Genomic DNA, 13,509 nt, shown 5'->3' with positions numbered 1-13,509 from the left:
TAGCTTAAAAATTGAATGATGAAATGTTAGAACCTATTAAGGATAAATTTGATAAATGAATGGTTGTCTACTTGAATTGTTGGACCTATAAGATATAAATATGCCTATGATATGTTTTCTTGTGGTTCGGTTTTTTTTTAAAAAAGTCAAACAGTTGGTTCAATGAGTGATCATAAAATGTGATGTATATATGTGGTAGTAAATTCGGATTCGGTATGTGGTTCATGTGTATGGTTGAATATAATATTTAGCTTGCGAATTAGATGAGGTATGACTTGACATTGTGGTCAAAAATGGTTCAATTTGATTTGGAAAATGCGCATAATGTTATAATGTTTAAAACGTTATGATTTGGTAATTGTATTTAGAAATGGTTTTTGGTTTTTAGGGTGTTATGCGTATGGTAGGATAATGTTAAAAGTATAGTTGCGTATGTTATATAGTTACCTAATGTTTTATGTGCAAATGAATATTAAGCCGTGAGATATGGCCAAATTGGTTTAACTTGCACATACATAAAGATTATAAAATGTTATAGTTGTTATTTAGCTAAGGATATGGGTTGAAATGGCTTAGTATGCGTTTGTATATATAGTTATAAAATGGTATGATCAGTAATTCGTTATGAAATAGATGTATATCAACGGATGTTTTGTTATATGCTCGGTATATGAAATGAATTATGGTTGATTATGATTTGTGTATTCGAATGTTATGGAAATGGTGGCCATATGGTTTGAATTTTGTAATTATGAAACATGTACAAATTGGTTTTGATATTTGATAGCTTGGTTCGGAATTTTTGAATAGACAAATGGAATTGAAATGGTTAAATATTGAAACATAGTATAAGAGAATGTTCGATAAAACATGATTTGTGTAGTTGGCTATGTGATTCAAATATACGAATTTGAGTTGTATGAATAAGAGGTTGGTTATTAATTTATTTCGGAAAAAGTTAAATTTTGGTAAAAGTTTACTGTGTGTTCGGTTTAGTCCTAACCTCTTTCCAATGCATGTTTAAGGTCTCGTTGACCTAAGAAAGGGACTTTATTTTGATATTTGACTATGATGATGTATGACTTTTGATTGTGAAGTGATCATGAAATGTTTCGATATGTCCGATAATGCATCTTAACCCTAGTTCGGTGACGGATACGGGTTAGGGGTATGACACAATATAATATTGTTTTATCTCATTGTCACAATTGCGTCTTCTTAATGATTAATATGACAACTGTCAACTAATAACTATGATAAATTACTTGTTCGAGAATAAGCAACTCGTAGCCACGTTCTATATTTATCAATCCACACAATACCAATTAAAGGATATCGTTAACTCTTTAATCAAGCTATGAATTCTATTTTTGCTAGTAAAGTCATGCCATACACAAGTCATGGACCCAACATACCGGCTATCGACTCGATTATATTTAGAGCATAAACCTCCACTTATATCAAAGCACGTGAGTTACTTACACATGGTCAGTGACTAACTCAAGATTTAGGTAAGTCACACCATGAACGTCACAAGTGAATTAATTCACAAACGGATTCAGAATTAATTCAACTTGGGTATAGTCTAATGTATCATTCTTCTAATGAGTACATCTACCTGTGGAGTCAACCGCTCTAGTATCCAAGGCTAGTCATCTCCCTAATTGGAATTGTAGACGAAATAATAATTCTTCTATGTATTTGAATCAAATTCTCACTTTGATTCTTTTACAATATTATGGACTCATTTAGATTATCTACTGAAGTAAGTTATCTTTCTCGCAATGTAAACATTCTTACAGTGCCACTTATCATCAGCTTGAACTTAAACAATCGATGAGCTAATATTTTCTTGTCACAATTTTTCTATGTATGCAAAAACATCAAAGACAAAAGCACAAAAGATATAATAGTGAAATGTGAAATTAACTTTATTTATTTATCCATCGTTCAAATACATAGAAAACAATTACATGTTTACTATAATATTGGCACATTTCCCAACAGGACTTTGATTATATGAGTATGAAGCTTATTTTGACTGGTTCTATAAAGGTTTTATTATGCTAGACATGATTTATACATTTTTTGTTGGATTGTGTTTTAATCCGAACGCATTTTATAAAGGGAATATCTCATGTATATTGTTGTTCTTTTGGCTTGGTTTACAAGTTCTATGTTCGGAGGTGTTTTGGATTGAGTTTGAGGTGTTTTAAACTCAAAATTTTGGTCCCCTACACTTAGGGTTTGGTACCCATAGGTATCGGTTCTTAGCCTTTAAAGGACCAAAAATGCTTCACAAGTGCCCAGGGTTTGGTACCCTTGCCATGGGTATCGATACCCAAATTGGCAAAATGCAAAGTCCCATAGTGTTGATACCTTGTCCCTTGAATAGGACCACTACATTGTTTTGGTGCTTTTGAGTCCTCCGAGGCTCGTATTTGGTCCAAGACACCTCCGGGCACCTACAAATCAATTCTAAATTGTTTTAATATAATTTTAGAGCTCTAAAATTGAAATTATCCATTTTCCATGATTTCATAAAAAAATTAAAGTTTAATTTCTTAAATAAATCAAGGACTTTTGCCACGATTGTACGTTGATAGCATCTCCCATCTGTATCAGTTGTCAAAACAGGTGAAGGGTGTTATAGTACATTGGTAAAAGAACCCCTTAAAATTCTTGATTTACACTTGGACAAAGGGGTAATCAAGCAATAATAGAAGTTTTGAACAGGTGAAGGGGTAATTAAGAACAGGTGAAGGGTGTTATAGTACATTGGTAAAAGAACCCCTTAAAATTCTTGATTTACACTTGGGCAAAGGGGTAATCAAGCAATAACAGAAGTTTTAGTTCAATGGACTACCACCTTCCTCAAGGATGCTACATGGGAAGCTTTACATTATTTGCAAAGGAAGTTTCTATCTTTCATTCCTTGAGGTCAAGGATTGTTTACTCAGGGAAGTATTGTTACAATTATAATTCATTTTGATTGTGCTCTCTTTGGATTTAGCTGTAAATAATTGTTATTTTGTTAATACTGCTAGTAATTTTGATTGTATTCTATTTGGATTCAATTGTAAATAGTTGTTATTAAGTTAATATTGTGGTTACTCATAGTTCCTTTGTATTCTTTCCAAGTAAGGAAGTGATGTCGTATAAAAAATGATATCCATCAAGGGAATGGGTATCCGAGTTTTGACCCATCATAACCCTAATTTCTAAATTCCTTCTATTTTTCTCTATTCACTTTCTTCTATTTCTCATTCATGTAGTGTTGATCGGAGATCGGCCATCATCAATATGTAAATGCGTTACATGAAGCACAACTTTTTACAGAAAAGTTTTACTATCTTTCCTTCATTCCAAAAGGTCATTTCCACCCCCCCCCCCCAACTTTAAGCAAACTGCATAATTTCCTGCCATTGTCATCATAAAAGTACTTTAAAAGACGGTCAATTTCGTTTTGAGTCTAAAAGGCATTGATTATTGGTATTATATACAACACTTTTGTAGATAAATTTCCAAGCAGCCAGTGTTTCACTACAACTTCTGCGACAAAGAATACATAGGGTTCATTTTTCCTCAACTTGTAATATATTCAGATTGTAGTAGGTGACATAAAACCAGCGGATACTGAAGTCAAGTGCTACATTATTTCTAAGTTAAAATACAATAATGTTGTAATAGAGGCACTAATGACCCTTTAAACAGGATTTAACAACAAAAATTTCAGTACAGTTCCCTACGATCTTCCTGCTTCAGCAGTGTCAGCGTCATCTGTTTCACCCCCTAATTTGACGATATCTTCAACTAGTATTTTTCCTTCTGTTGCAAGAAATTCAGAGGAAGAATCAAAACAAATAGAATTTAATGTCCAAACTACAATGTTATGCCACCCAACAGTAGCATTTTAAACAAAATCCAAGGACCTAAGCATATACCCCCCCCCTTTCTTCTCATTTGAGGGTCTTTGTCTTAATCTCACCCCCACCCCTTCACCCTCCAGCCTGATGCAAAAACTATTTATCATGCTCCCAGATATACCACCAAAAAGAAAATACACTCTACCTCGATCTATGGAGAGGTTGCTAATAAGCTCCTGTATACCCTCCTTGCCTAATGTGTCCTTGAGATACATAGCAGCAGAAGCAACCTCCTCAGGAGTAACTTTACCATCATAATCCCTGGCATACAAAGGGGACAAATAATAGATTTGAAAAAATCCTTCCATCAAGAAAGTAATGCATTACATGAAATAGAAATAAAATAAATACAATAAGATTGCAAGAAAGAATCCGCATTGTATGCATAAAAGTGATACACAGTTGTCGATAGTGATACAGCAAAGTTAAAACACTTTAGGAAAGTATTTGAAAGGTTAAGGTCCAATTTGATGCAATATGCCATCCATCCCGAAATTACTTTTGAAGTATTTAAGGTGCTCCCCTGGGTGTTTAATTGTGCTCAAAGCACTTGAAGTTAGTAGAGACCTTAACAAGAAAGGTTTTTCAAATAAAGCCAGAATCCTACTGTTGCTTGAAAGCATGAAGAGGCATTCTCAAGTTCAGAAGCTTGGCAAACAAAATTAAATATGCTTCAAATAATAAGCTACTTTCACAAAGATACTAAAAAATGATGCACTAAAAGTTGCCATCTCATTAATAGAACCAAAGACCTGGGCAGAAGAGGATGAATAAAGTGCCTGTCCATTCACACAGAAATGAAGGAACAAGGGAACTAGAAAGTTGACTGAAGAAGGCTGAAAAGCATGCTTGACATGTTCAGATAAGGGGAATACTTTAACAAATGGGTCAAGGAAAGGCTTCAAAGACAATCAATGGAACAAGCCAGGTAGAAACAAACAATGAAGACATATCATGAATCGAACCAAAACTTGGAAACAAAGGATCCAAGTTCAGAATAATGCCATTTTTATAAGCCTGGTCCAGCTAAATAGCAAGATGTTAATCTTAGCGTTTTACTAGGCATGCCTCCGACTTTCTATTTTATCACAAATGATAAATAAGATTTGGCTGATTACTATATGAACATCGCTCCAGCTTTGGAAGCACTTCATATGGCATTCAAGACATATGCTATGATCAGAGACTATGAGAAAGGCACACAGACAATCATCTATTGCTGCACATTTCTTTCTTTCTTTCTTTTATTCTTCTCTTTTACTTTTCCAATTCAGCAACATTCTGTATTGGTTTAGTAAGCATTCTGTTCATGTTCAAAAGACAAGAATGTGTAGATAAAGTGCTGCTAGAAATCCATAATTTTATGTTGAATCACTAATCGAAACACAATATGCAACTTTTTCAGAATTGCAATGAACAAAACCTATCAAGCAACCGCCATCGGTCTCCAATCTTAGCATCAACATCATCAATTTCTTTTTCAAGCTTTTGGAGCATAGCATCAACCTGAAATGCAAAAGAAAAAAGAAAAATTAAAATACTGTGTTAGTTTCCATGTTTAAAAGAGCAAATGTTACAATCACCAATGCAGGAAGTTAACAAATTGAGAACAGCACGATTGAAGCTAGAAGAGTGTTTTAACTAAAAAGTCTATGGAAATAATTACCCTGTCTATAAGTGCAGAGGAAACTTTGTCACCAATTGCCTTCTGAGCAGTATGGTCACTATGCTCTCGGGCAGCTTTGTATGCCTTCTTAGCTTCTTCTTCATCTTCTGTACCCTCTTTCTCTACCATACTGTTGTACAGTTCTACCTGAAAACAGTAAGAGCAAGAAAAAAGAGAGAAACTCAGTAACTTCAAATTCCTAAATAATATCACAAATATGACGACAATATGAAGATAATAGTCAAATTTTATATACAGGATTTAGGGTTGTAACATAGCACATATATATCAAAGAGGGAAAATATATTTTCTACTGCACACTAAACAACAGAACAAAAGTTTCTAGTTGTTTGGATCATTATATTGATCAAGCTTTTGAAACAAGCCAATAAAAAATTTGGTATTAAGAACTTTATGAATGTTTCTGTACAAATTGGATCTAATACTAAGTTTTCATATATCATTGGAAAGTTCATGCCACAAACTTCAAGAAAAACAAATGGTAAATAAATATGCAACTCAAAGATCATTTTTTGATGATTATATGGTCAAATATTGCTAACCAAGTTCCAAATTTGAATTTTATATATCTCGCTTAATTTGAATTGCAATATAATACTAGTATAACTAGAATAGAATTATGAATAGGTTTAAAAACATTGCTAAGAACCATTGGATATCATCAACTAATGAAAAGATTAGATATAATGAATAAAAACACAAAAGAAAAGAAAGGTTTGTCCTCTGATCTTTAATAAGCTTAAAGTAAATGAGGTTGAAATCTTTCTATTTATAAATAATACAACTCTTTATTTCAAACAATTTTAAGTCTATCTGAAAGTAGAATATCGATAAGGTACGGAATGTGGGGGGAGGGGGTGGGAGTTGACATAAGCGGACACTGGATTATCAGTTTTCACTGTCCTCTCAACAATCACATTATTTGCATGTCAGATAAGTAGAAAGATTAAAAGGCCTAGAGGAGCTAAGGCATTATTTTGAAGAAATGGTGCTTTCTTCAATTGTCTCACCAGGAGTTCCACTTGGCAATACAAGCAGGAAAAAAAATAACATTTCTGTTCACAGCAAGTCTGCCCTTAAGGTGCTCAAAATGAATTGGATTTCTCTCCCTCTTCTCTCTTTCCACTCCATTTACTCTACTTACTCATAAAGTTCTTCGGGTTTGGCAAGCTTTGAGCTTGTTAAAGTTAGCCAACCCAAAAATCTCAGGTTGGCTTGGCTTATTTCAAGGCACAGACCTTAATGCCTCTGAACCCATGCAACCTAGATCAGCATTTACAAAATGTGCATGTGTGATTAATAATCTGATAACAATTCACAAAGATCACCTATCAACAACCTTGACTAATAACGTACATGAATAAAATTAAACTAGGGAAAGAACATAGTATCATGTCCCCTGATAAACGGAATGAAAACTTGAAGAAACAATAACCAGTATACTTTCCAGAACTATTTTGCTTTAAATACCTCTTTCTTGACAAGTCTCAAGAACTCTTCACGCTCCCAGCTCACCGACTGAAAATAGTAGCAAAATGTCTAGAATCAAAGTACGAAGCATCAAATATAAGATGCACATAGAACGTATTAATAATGTCGGTCCTTACGGATGCAGAAGCTAAAACAGCTAATGCTCGGCTGAGCTCACATAGCTGCTCATGTTTTTCCAATGTTTTTGCTTTTGCTAATTCTTGCGCTTCTTTTGCTGTGGAAACAGCCAACTCTTCCAAAGCCACATCCTTTTGTTTGCTAAAAGATTCTTTCAACTTGGCTTGTTCCTCTTCCTCCTCCTCTTCTTCCTCCTACACATTTGTTTATCCAGTTACAAACAACAATAGGACACAACAAAACTGGAATCTACAGATCTAACAATCAAATGGTATAAAAATACACTCACAGATGTAAATGTCTACAGAAAAACAAAATCAACTAGTGTGCTTCAAAACATGGAATTAAGCACTGCAATCCCAATGCAAAAATTAGGTTTATGGGAATAAACCCTTGAGATTTACATGTCTCCTTTTCATTGTAACCCACATTAGCATCAACATATATAACGTGAACTAAACCTTGATAAAATGATAATTCAGTTAAAACAACATGTTTGTTTTTTTCTTGTTTGAGAGCAAAGAAAATGAGAATCAAATAACAGGACAAAAAATCTCAAGGCCTAGCGAAAAAAGAAAAAAGAAATTGAATATGGAACAAATAATTGTTTTCCTCTCTTTTAAGAGATTGCAACGTCATGTAAAGCATTAACGCAATAAACCTTGATAAGTTCTTCCTGCATTTCAAGGAATTCCAACTTTCTCCTCCTTTCTGAAACAGAATCTTCAGATGGTAAAGCTGTAACTCCAACAGTATCCACGACCTCATCCGGAAGAGAGGAGAGTGTAGCTTGAACAGCCTCCTCTGGTCTGACTTTTCCAGACACGGTGAACGCTCTATAAAGAAAAACAAGGAAATAGATTTTTGAATGCAGTCATAGGTCAAATAAAAATACAAAAGTGGACATGCAGACTTACCGAGACAGAATCAATAGAGAAGAGGGAACGGAATGATTGAGAGATAAATCCAGCCAGTCACGCAACTGACAAGGGAAATAATATTATTATTACACTAAATCCTATAAGTAGCACTCATTAGTCAATCAAGGTAGAAAAAAGGAATTGAGGTTCCCAAGCACATATTTTACTCAAAATACAATCCCACTAAGTTATCAAAATTTGATACATGAATGTATGTAATCATGCATGTAGGCATGCCATAAAATCCTACTGCTGTTAACTATTTGGGAAAGAAGCAAAACCAAATTGTTGTTCTTCTGTTTGAACCTTCTCGTACTAATCCAAATCAATTACACTTTGTGATAGACTCGAAAAATATTGGATAAACTTTTGCCTGAAGCAACAAAATTTTCAGTACCTGTTGCCTCATCTCCTCCACTGAAAGTAATCCAAGTAAGCCCCGCTCTCTGCAAGCTTGTCGAAGCTCCGCTTCTGAAAGAGACTCCACACTCTCAGCTTGAATCATCTTATCATCATTCTTGATTCTATAAACACATACAAAATTTAACAATGCAAAATTTCAATAAATCACCCAAAATAGAATTGCGTAATTTTTTTCGCCTCGTTCATGACATCTTCATGATTCCTAAAACAACCATTAGTTTTTTATAAAGCAATAATGATCAGGACAAAAGATGCTTAAGCTCAAACTGTGTCAGCCATCATGTAAAGACCCCCAAAAGAAAAGGCAGTCTTACTCTTGCAGTCTTTTCCGAAGCATATATCGTAAATATGCATCTGTACCATATGGACTGATACCCATATATTTGCACATATTCACTAAACGAGGCCTGTAACCAACAAAGGAATCAGCTAGCATCATCAAATAGTGTAATAAGCTGAAGGACATAACTATACCTCTTTTCTTTTTCCATCTATTAAGAAGAAATGAACAAGCACACACATCCAATGAAGAGATGAACTGTGGGATAATTCCACAATAAGGCAATGCCTAATGAAGCACCAACCTGCTAATATTGTCTAAAGTAAGTTCATCATTAAACAACTTGGCGAAGCCTAAAATTTCATCATTGGATACACCTGCACCAGTTCTAACCTGTTCATGTACCGGAATGAATCACATATTAGTATTTTCTCTTAAAAGAAAAACCCACATAATTTCCCCAACACCAAAACAGGTGAATCAGTTTCCTTTTGTGCCAGGAAAAAAAATTAAAAAGAGAAAAAAATACCTTGTTCATAAACTCAGCAAGATCTTCTGCCGTCTTTTTAACATCTCCACTCCGTGAGTTTTGGATTTCTTTTGCCATTTCTTTCACCGTATCTTGAAGAAACTTTGCATATTCTATCCTAGCATTCAGCCGTCTTTTCAATGCTTCCTGCAGGTTAAGCATCTCAACTGATACCACAATCTTAATTTATGTGTAATAAAATCAAGTTCAGTGAATTGTTGTTTAGAAATTTCACAAAGTACTATTATAAAAGGCAGACAGCCATAGAAATAGATAACATTCCTTCCTAGTATAAACAATCAGAATGATCGCAAATACTAGATTAGCATAAATTGGCTAATCCTTAAGCCATGGGTACTACAAATAAGAAAGATAGTACAACAAGAGAAATTCTTCAGTAATGGGAAAACCTAAGGCAATTACCTGTTCTTTCATCTTGTCCTGGAAGGTTGAAGGTAACATGTTGGGAAATAGTTTCAAAAATACTGGTAGCAAGAACTCCATAAATGGAACTATGATGAAGACGGCAAAAGGAACTAGCCTAAAAATATCAGCTGTCGTTCTAGTAAGCTGTTGCCTTTCCCTTCTAGAAAGACCCTTCCCGCTAGCAAGTTTTACCAACAACCTTGAGCTTATCCTAATATCAGCCCAAAGTAACTTTGTACCCAACCAATAGTGTTGCATTGTAGATTTAAATTCATCCTTCCAATGGCGAAGCTTCTTTGCCCAGTCTTCTCTGCAGAAAGGTATAAAATAATAAGTATCAGAGCAATTACGTCAGTTCAACTACAAACAAACTAGAGAAGTTTAAACCTGCTCATAGAAGCAACAGCTCTCAAGGCAGGTCCAATGCCAAGAATCATTGCCCATAGTTTCTTGATTAACGATTGTCCACTTTTGGTGGAGTCCTGTACCTGCTTAGCTTTGGCTTTGGCTTTCACTGTACTCAGGCCTTCAACTGCTTGATCGCATTCCTCGGGCGAAGCCTCCTTCACCTTTTTAGAAGCCTGTTGTTCTTTTCCATCACTAGAAGCGGTGGAAGTCGAAGCAGAACGCGCAGATTGTGAAAACCATCGGACTCCCGATGGAAACTTAAATTCTAAATTTCCCACTAGATAACCCGAGTTTGAGATTCCGGATGAGTTACTCCTAAGATATTGTGATGCTAGAAAATATGATAGCTCATTTTTTAGAACTGAAGGTAAAACGACTTTCTTAAAATCAGAACCTGGATAGGGATGGCTTGCAACATAGGGTGATCCTTGTGAATCCTCGGATGTAAATGATTGTCTATGCTCAAAACTAGAAAAGCCCCGAATCAGGGAAGTAAGTCGAGTTGGGGAATTGAAAATGTAGCTCCTCCTTCGCAAGATCACTCTTGAAGCCATTATCAAATAATTCCAACTTTATCAATAGATAAAAAAAAAGTTCAATAGCTGACCTAGCTATTTGACTTAGCCAGTCTGCAGATAAAGGATAGAAATAGAATGGATTACTCGTAAAAAGACATTCCTGTCAGCAATAGAAACTTGGAAGATTTCACAAGCGTAATAATGCAATTCACACACAACGATTACCAATTATTCCCAGATCAAAATCAAAGAACATCAAAGCATAAGACGGACCAAAGGGGGGGGAGGGACATAAAATTGCCTTCATCTTTAATTTTTCACACTGGTTAGGTAGAGTTTCGTTGAATCATTCGAGACAAATTAGAATCTTCCTTTAAAAACTTTAAAACCGTTGATTCAAATCTCCAAAGCATAAACGTAAAGAAAACTACATTTAAGATGAGTGAAAATGAAGATTGAGACGCATAAAATCTAGAGATACGCATAAACTTAATAAAGCAAGTGAAAGGAAAAAGGGTGATTGTGAAACATACCCTTTAAAGAAGAGCAAGGAATTCGTTGAAAAAATGGAAAAATCTGTTACGAGTTTGTTTAAACGGAGAAAGCGGTAGCCGAGTGAGAGTGAGAGTGAGAGAGAGAGAAAGAGAAGGGGCTGGAGCGTCGAGGGGTGGACGCCCTGGACGGGTCTTTACTTGACAAATATTCAGACAGTAAAATTGTAGAGCCAAAAAAATAAAGAAAAGCATAAAGCTAATAGGCTAAGTAAAATATTGGCCAGAAATAATTGCTCAACAACACGGCCAAATTACTAATAAAAGCTCCTTTTTTTTAATTACGGAAATAGGTCGATTTTTTAATTATTTACCGAAATATGTCATTTTCCGCGAAATCGCGGCCACATCAGAGCGATGTCGGGGAACTTGACAGGAGATCGCGTCCACATCAGCGCGACCTATCGACGTGGAAGGAAATCGCGTCCTTGAGGAAGCGATTTCCTTCCACGTCAGCAAGTCGCGCTGACGTGGACGCGATTTGAAATGCGCGTGAACAGTGCACAACGGTCAAAAAATTGACCGTTGGCCCCCCCCCAACGGTAAATTTTTTTAAACTATATAAACCCCCCACCCCTTTTATTTTCACAAACAAATTCTCTCAATTTCTTCAAAAATTCTCTCAATTCCCTTCAAAAGTTCTCTCAATTTCCTTCCAAAATTATCTCAAACTCTCAAATTCCTTCCAAAATCCTCTCAATTTCCTTCAAAAAATCTCCAAATCCATATTAAATTTATTTTTCCATTAAATTTCATTTTTTAAGAAAATTATACAATTTTTTATTTTTTTTAAATATTTTTAAAATTTTTAAAATTTTCAACAATGGCCGGATCATTGATTCGTCTTGATAAGAATCACATACCGGTGGAGCAAATGAACATGGTAAGTATTAAATTTAAATTTTAAATTTTATTTAAGCTATTATTATTTATGTATTTTTAGATATTTATTAATTTATTTTTTGTTATAAAAGGATAAAGATCGCGTATTGGAATGCAATATTCGGAATATGCATGCTCCTCCATCACCGTTAGTAGAGAATTACCTCCGGGAAGCGGGATTTTGGCACGTGGCGACGGTAGGCCGGGGATGCAAGTTGGAGTCGAAACTGATCACTGCGTTGATCGAGAGGTGGAGACCCGAGACGCACACATTTCATCTTCCATGTGGAGAGTGCACTATCACTCTAGAAGATGTCCATCTGCATTTAGGATTGCCGGTGGACGGGCACCCAGTGACCGGGTCTGCCCAATCTAGCAATTGGGAGGCGGTGTGCTACGAGCTTTTGGGCGTCGTTCCGGATAAAATGGATGGAGGTAAGGTGGAGATGGGCTGGTTACGTGCGACCTTCCCCGATCTGAATGAAAATTCAACCGAAATTGAAAGAATCCGATATGCTCGAGCATACATTCTTCAAATAATTGGAGGCTATCTCATGGCGGACACGTCACGGAGCCTTGTACATCTAAGGTGGCTGCTAAAACTCGTTGATTTTAGAGGAGCCGGCGAATTTAGTTTGGGGTCTGTCGTCTTGGCAACATTATATCGGGAGATGTGCGGGCCGACCAAACCGAGGAGAGCAAAAATCGGAGGATGCCTGTCACTACTGCAATCATGGGCACGGTTTCGCTTTCCATTTCTACGTCCTCGAGTGAACCACCCATATACATTCCCACTCATAACGAGGTAAATTTTATATTACATTTTGAAATTGTTATGTAGATTTTGTAAGAATAAAAGTATGCTAAAAATTTATTTAATTAGGTGGAACCATCCGGCGAGTTATCGTGGATTACCGTCTGAACTTGAAGATATACGGCTTTTATTGGACCAACGGTCGGAAGCAGAAGTAAGTATTATTGCAAATAGATATTTCCATAGATTCGCTAGTGGATTGATATTTAGTATTATGTATATAAGTAATATTTCTATCATGTTCATGTAGTTTCAATGAACACCATACGAGGATCCGGCAATCCGGGCAGTAATCCCGGAAGAGTTTTTACAAAACCCTAACTCTTGGCACGTGAAAGTGGTGTTGATCAACTACGCAACTGTGGAGCCCCACCAGACAGACAGAGTCTTACGACAGTTTGGATGTAGACAACCGATCCCTGCGGACCCTGAGGTGTTTGACGAGCACCACAAAATCGACCTTCGGCTATTAGGTACGGGTTGGCCTAGATACTGGTCAGAGTATACAGAAATGTGGGAAAACCGGCATGAGTATCT

The 13,509-nt window shown here is 35.8% G+C and overlaps 1 protein-coding gene across 3 annotated transcripts; it reads right to left on the bottom strand.

Moving 5' to 3' along the window:
* Positions 1-3,565: 3,565 nt before the first annotated feature.
* On the bottom strand, positions 3,566-11,438 carry LOC107920330 (mitochondrial proton/calcium exchanger protein). 3 transcript variants are annotated; one of them, XM_016849987.2, is made up of 15 exons: positions 11,259-11,438; positions 10,187-10,777; positions 9,797-10,109; positions 9,374-9,520; positions 9,149-9,237; positions 8,879-8,971; positions 8,539-8,665; positions 8,139-8,203; positions 7,883-8,057; positions 7,221-7,415; positions 7,084-7,131; positions 5,593-5,739; positions 5,350-5,432; positions 4,072-4,187; positions 3,566-3,828 (listed from the first exon to the last, which is right to left on the bottom strand). In XM_016849987.2, exons 2-15 carry the CDS (start codon positions 10,759-10,761, stop codon positions 3,746-3,748), a joined length of 2,256 nt encoding a protein of 751 aa, XP_016705476.1. In that variant the 5' UTR covers positions 10,762-10,777; positions 11,259-11,438; the 3' UTR covers positions 3,566-3,745. The 3 variants fall into 3 exon arrangements, with proteins under 3 accessions (XP_016705476.1, XP_016705475.1, XP_016705477.1); XM_016849986.2 differs by having other exon boundaries at positions 10,187-10,836; positions 11,259-11,437; XM_016849988.2 differs by lacking the exon at positions 11,259-11,438 and having other exon boundaries at positions 10,288-10,426.
* Between the last annotated feature and the right edge of the window lie 2,071 nt (positions 11,439-13,509).

This window comes from Gossypium hirsutum, chromosome D13 (genome assembly GCF_007990345.1).
Source record: "Gossypium hirsutum isolate 1008001.06 chromosome D13, Gossypium_hirsutum_v2.1, whole genome shotgun sequence".
Lineage (NCBI taxonomy): Eukaryota > Viridiplantae > Streptophyta > Magnoliopsida > Malvales > Malvaceae > Gossypium > Gossypium hirsutum.
The sequence above is the reverse complement of the archived record's forward strand: the minus strand, read 5'-3'. Positions and strand labels throughout refer to the sequence as shown.

What these genes read in the sequence shown, in the direction of transcription:
- LOC107920330 (XM_016849987.2), bottom strand. Translation starts at nt 10,761, where the DNA reads ATGGCTTCAAGAGTGATCTTGCGAAGGAGGAGCTACATTTTCAATTCC. An exon ending in AGGACAAGATGAAAGAACAG is followed by an intron (nt 9,521 to 9,796) that starts GTAATTGCCTTA and finishes CTTAACCTGCAG; the next exon opens with GAAGCATTGAAAAGACGGCT. An exon ending in TGCAGGAAGAACTTATCAAG is followed by an intron (nt 7,416 to 7,882) that starts GTTTATTGCGTT and finishes ACAAATGTGTAG; the next exon opens with GAGGAAGAAGAGGAGGAGGA.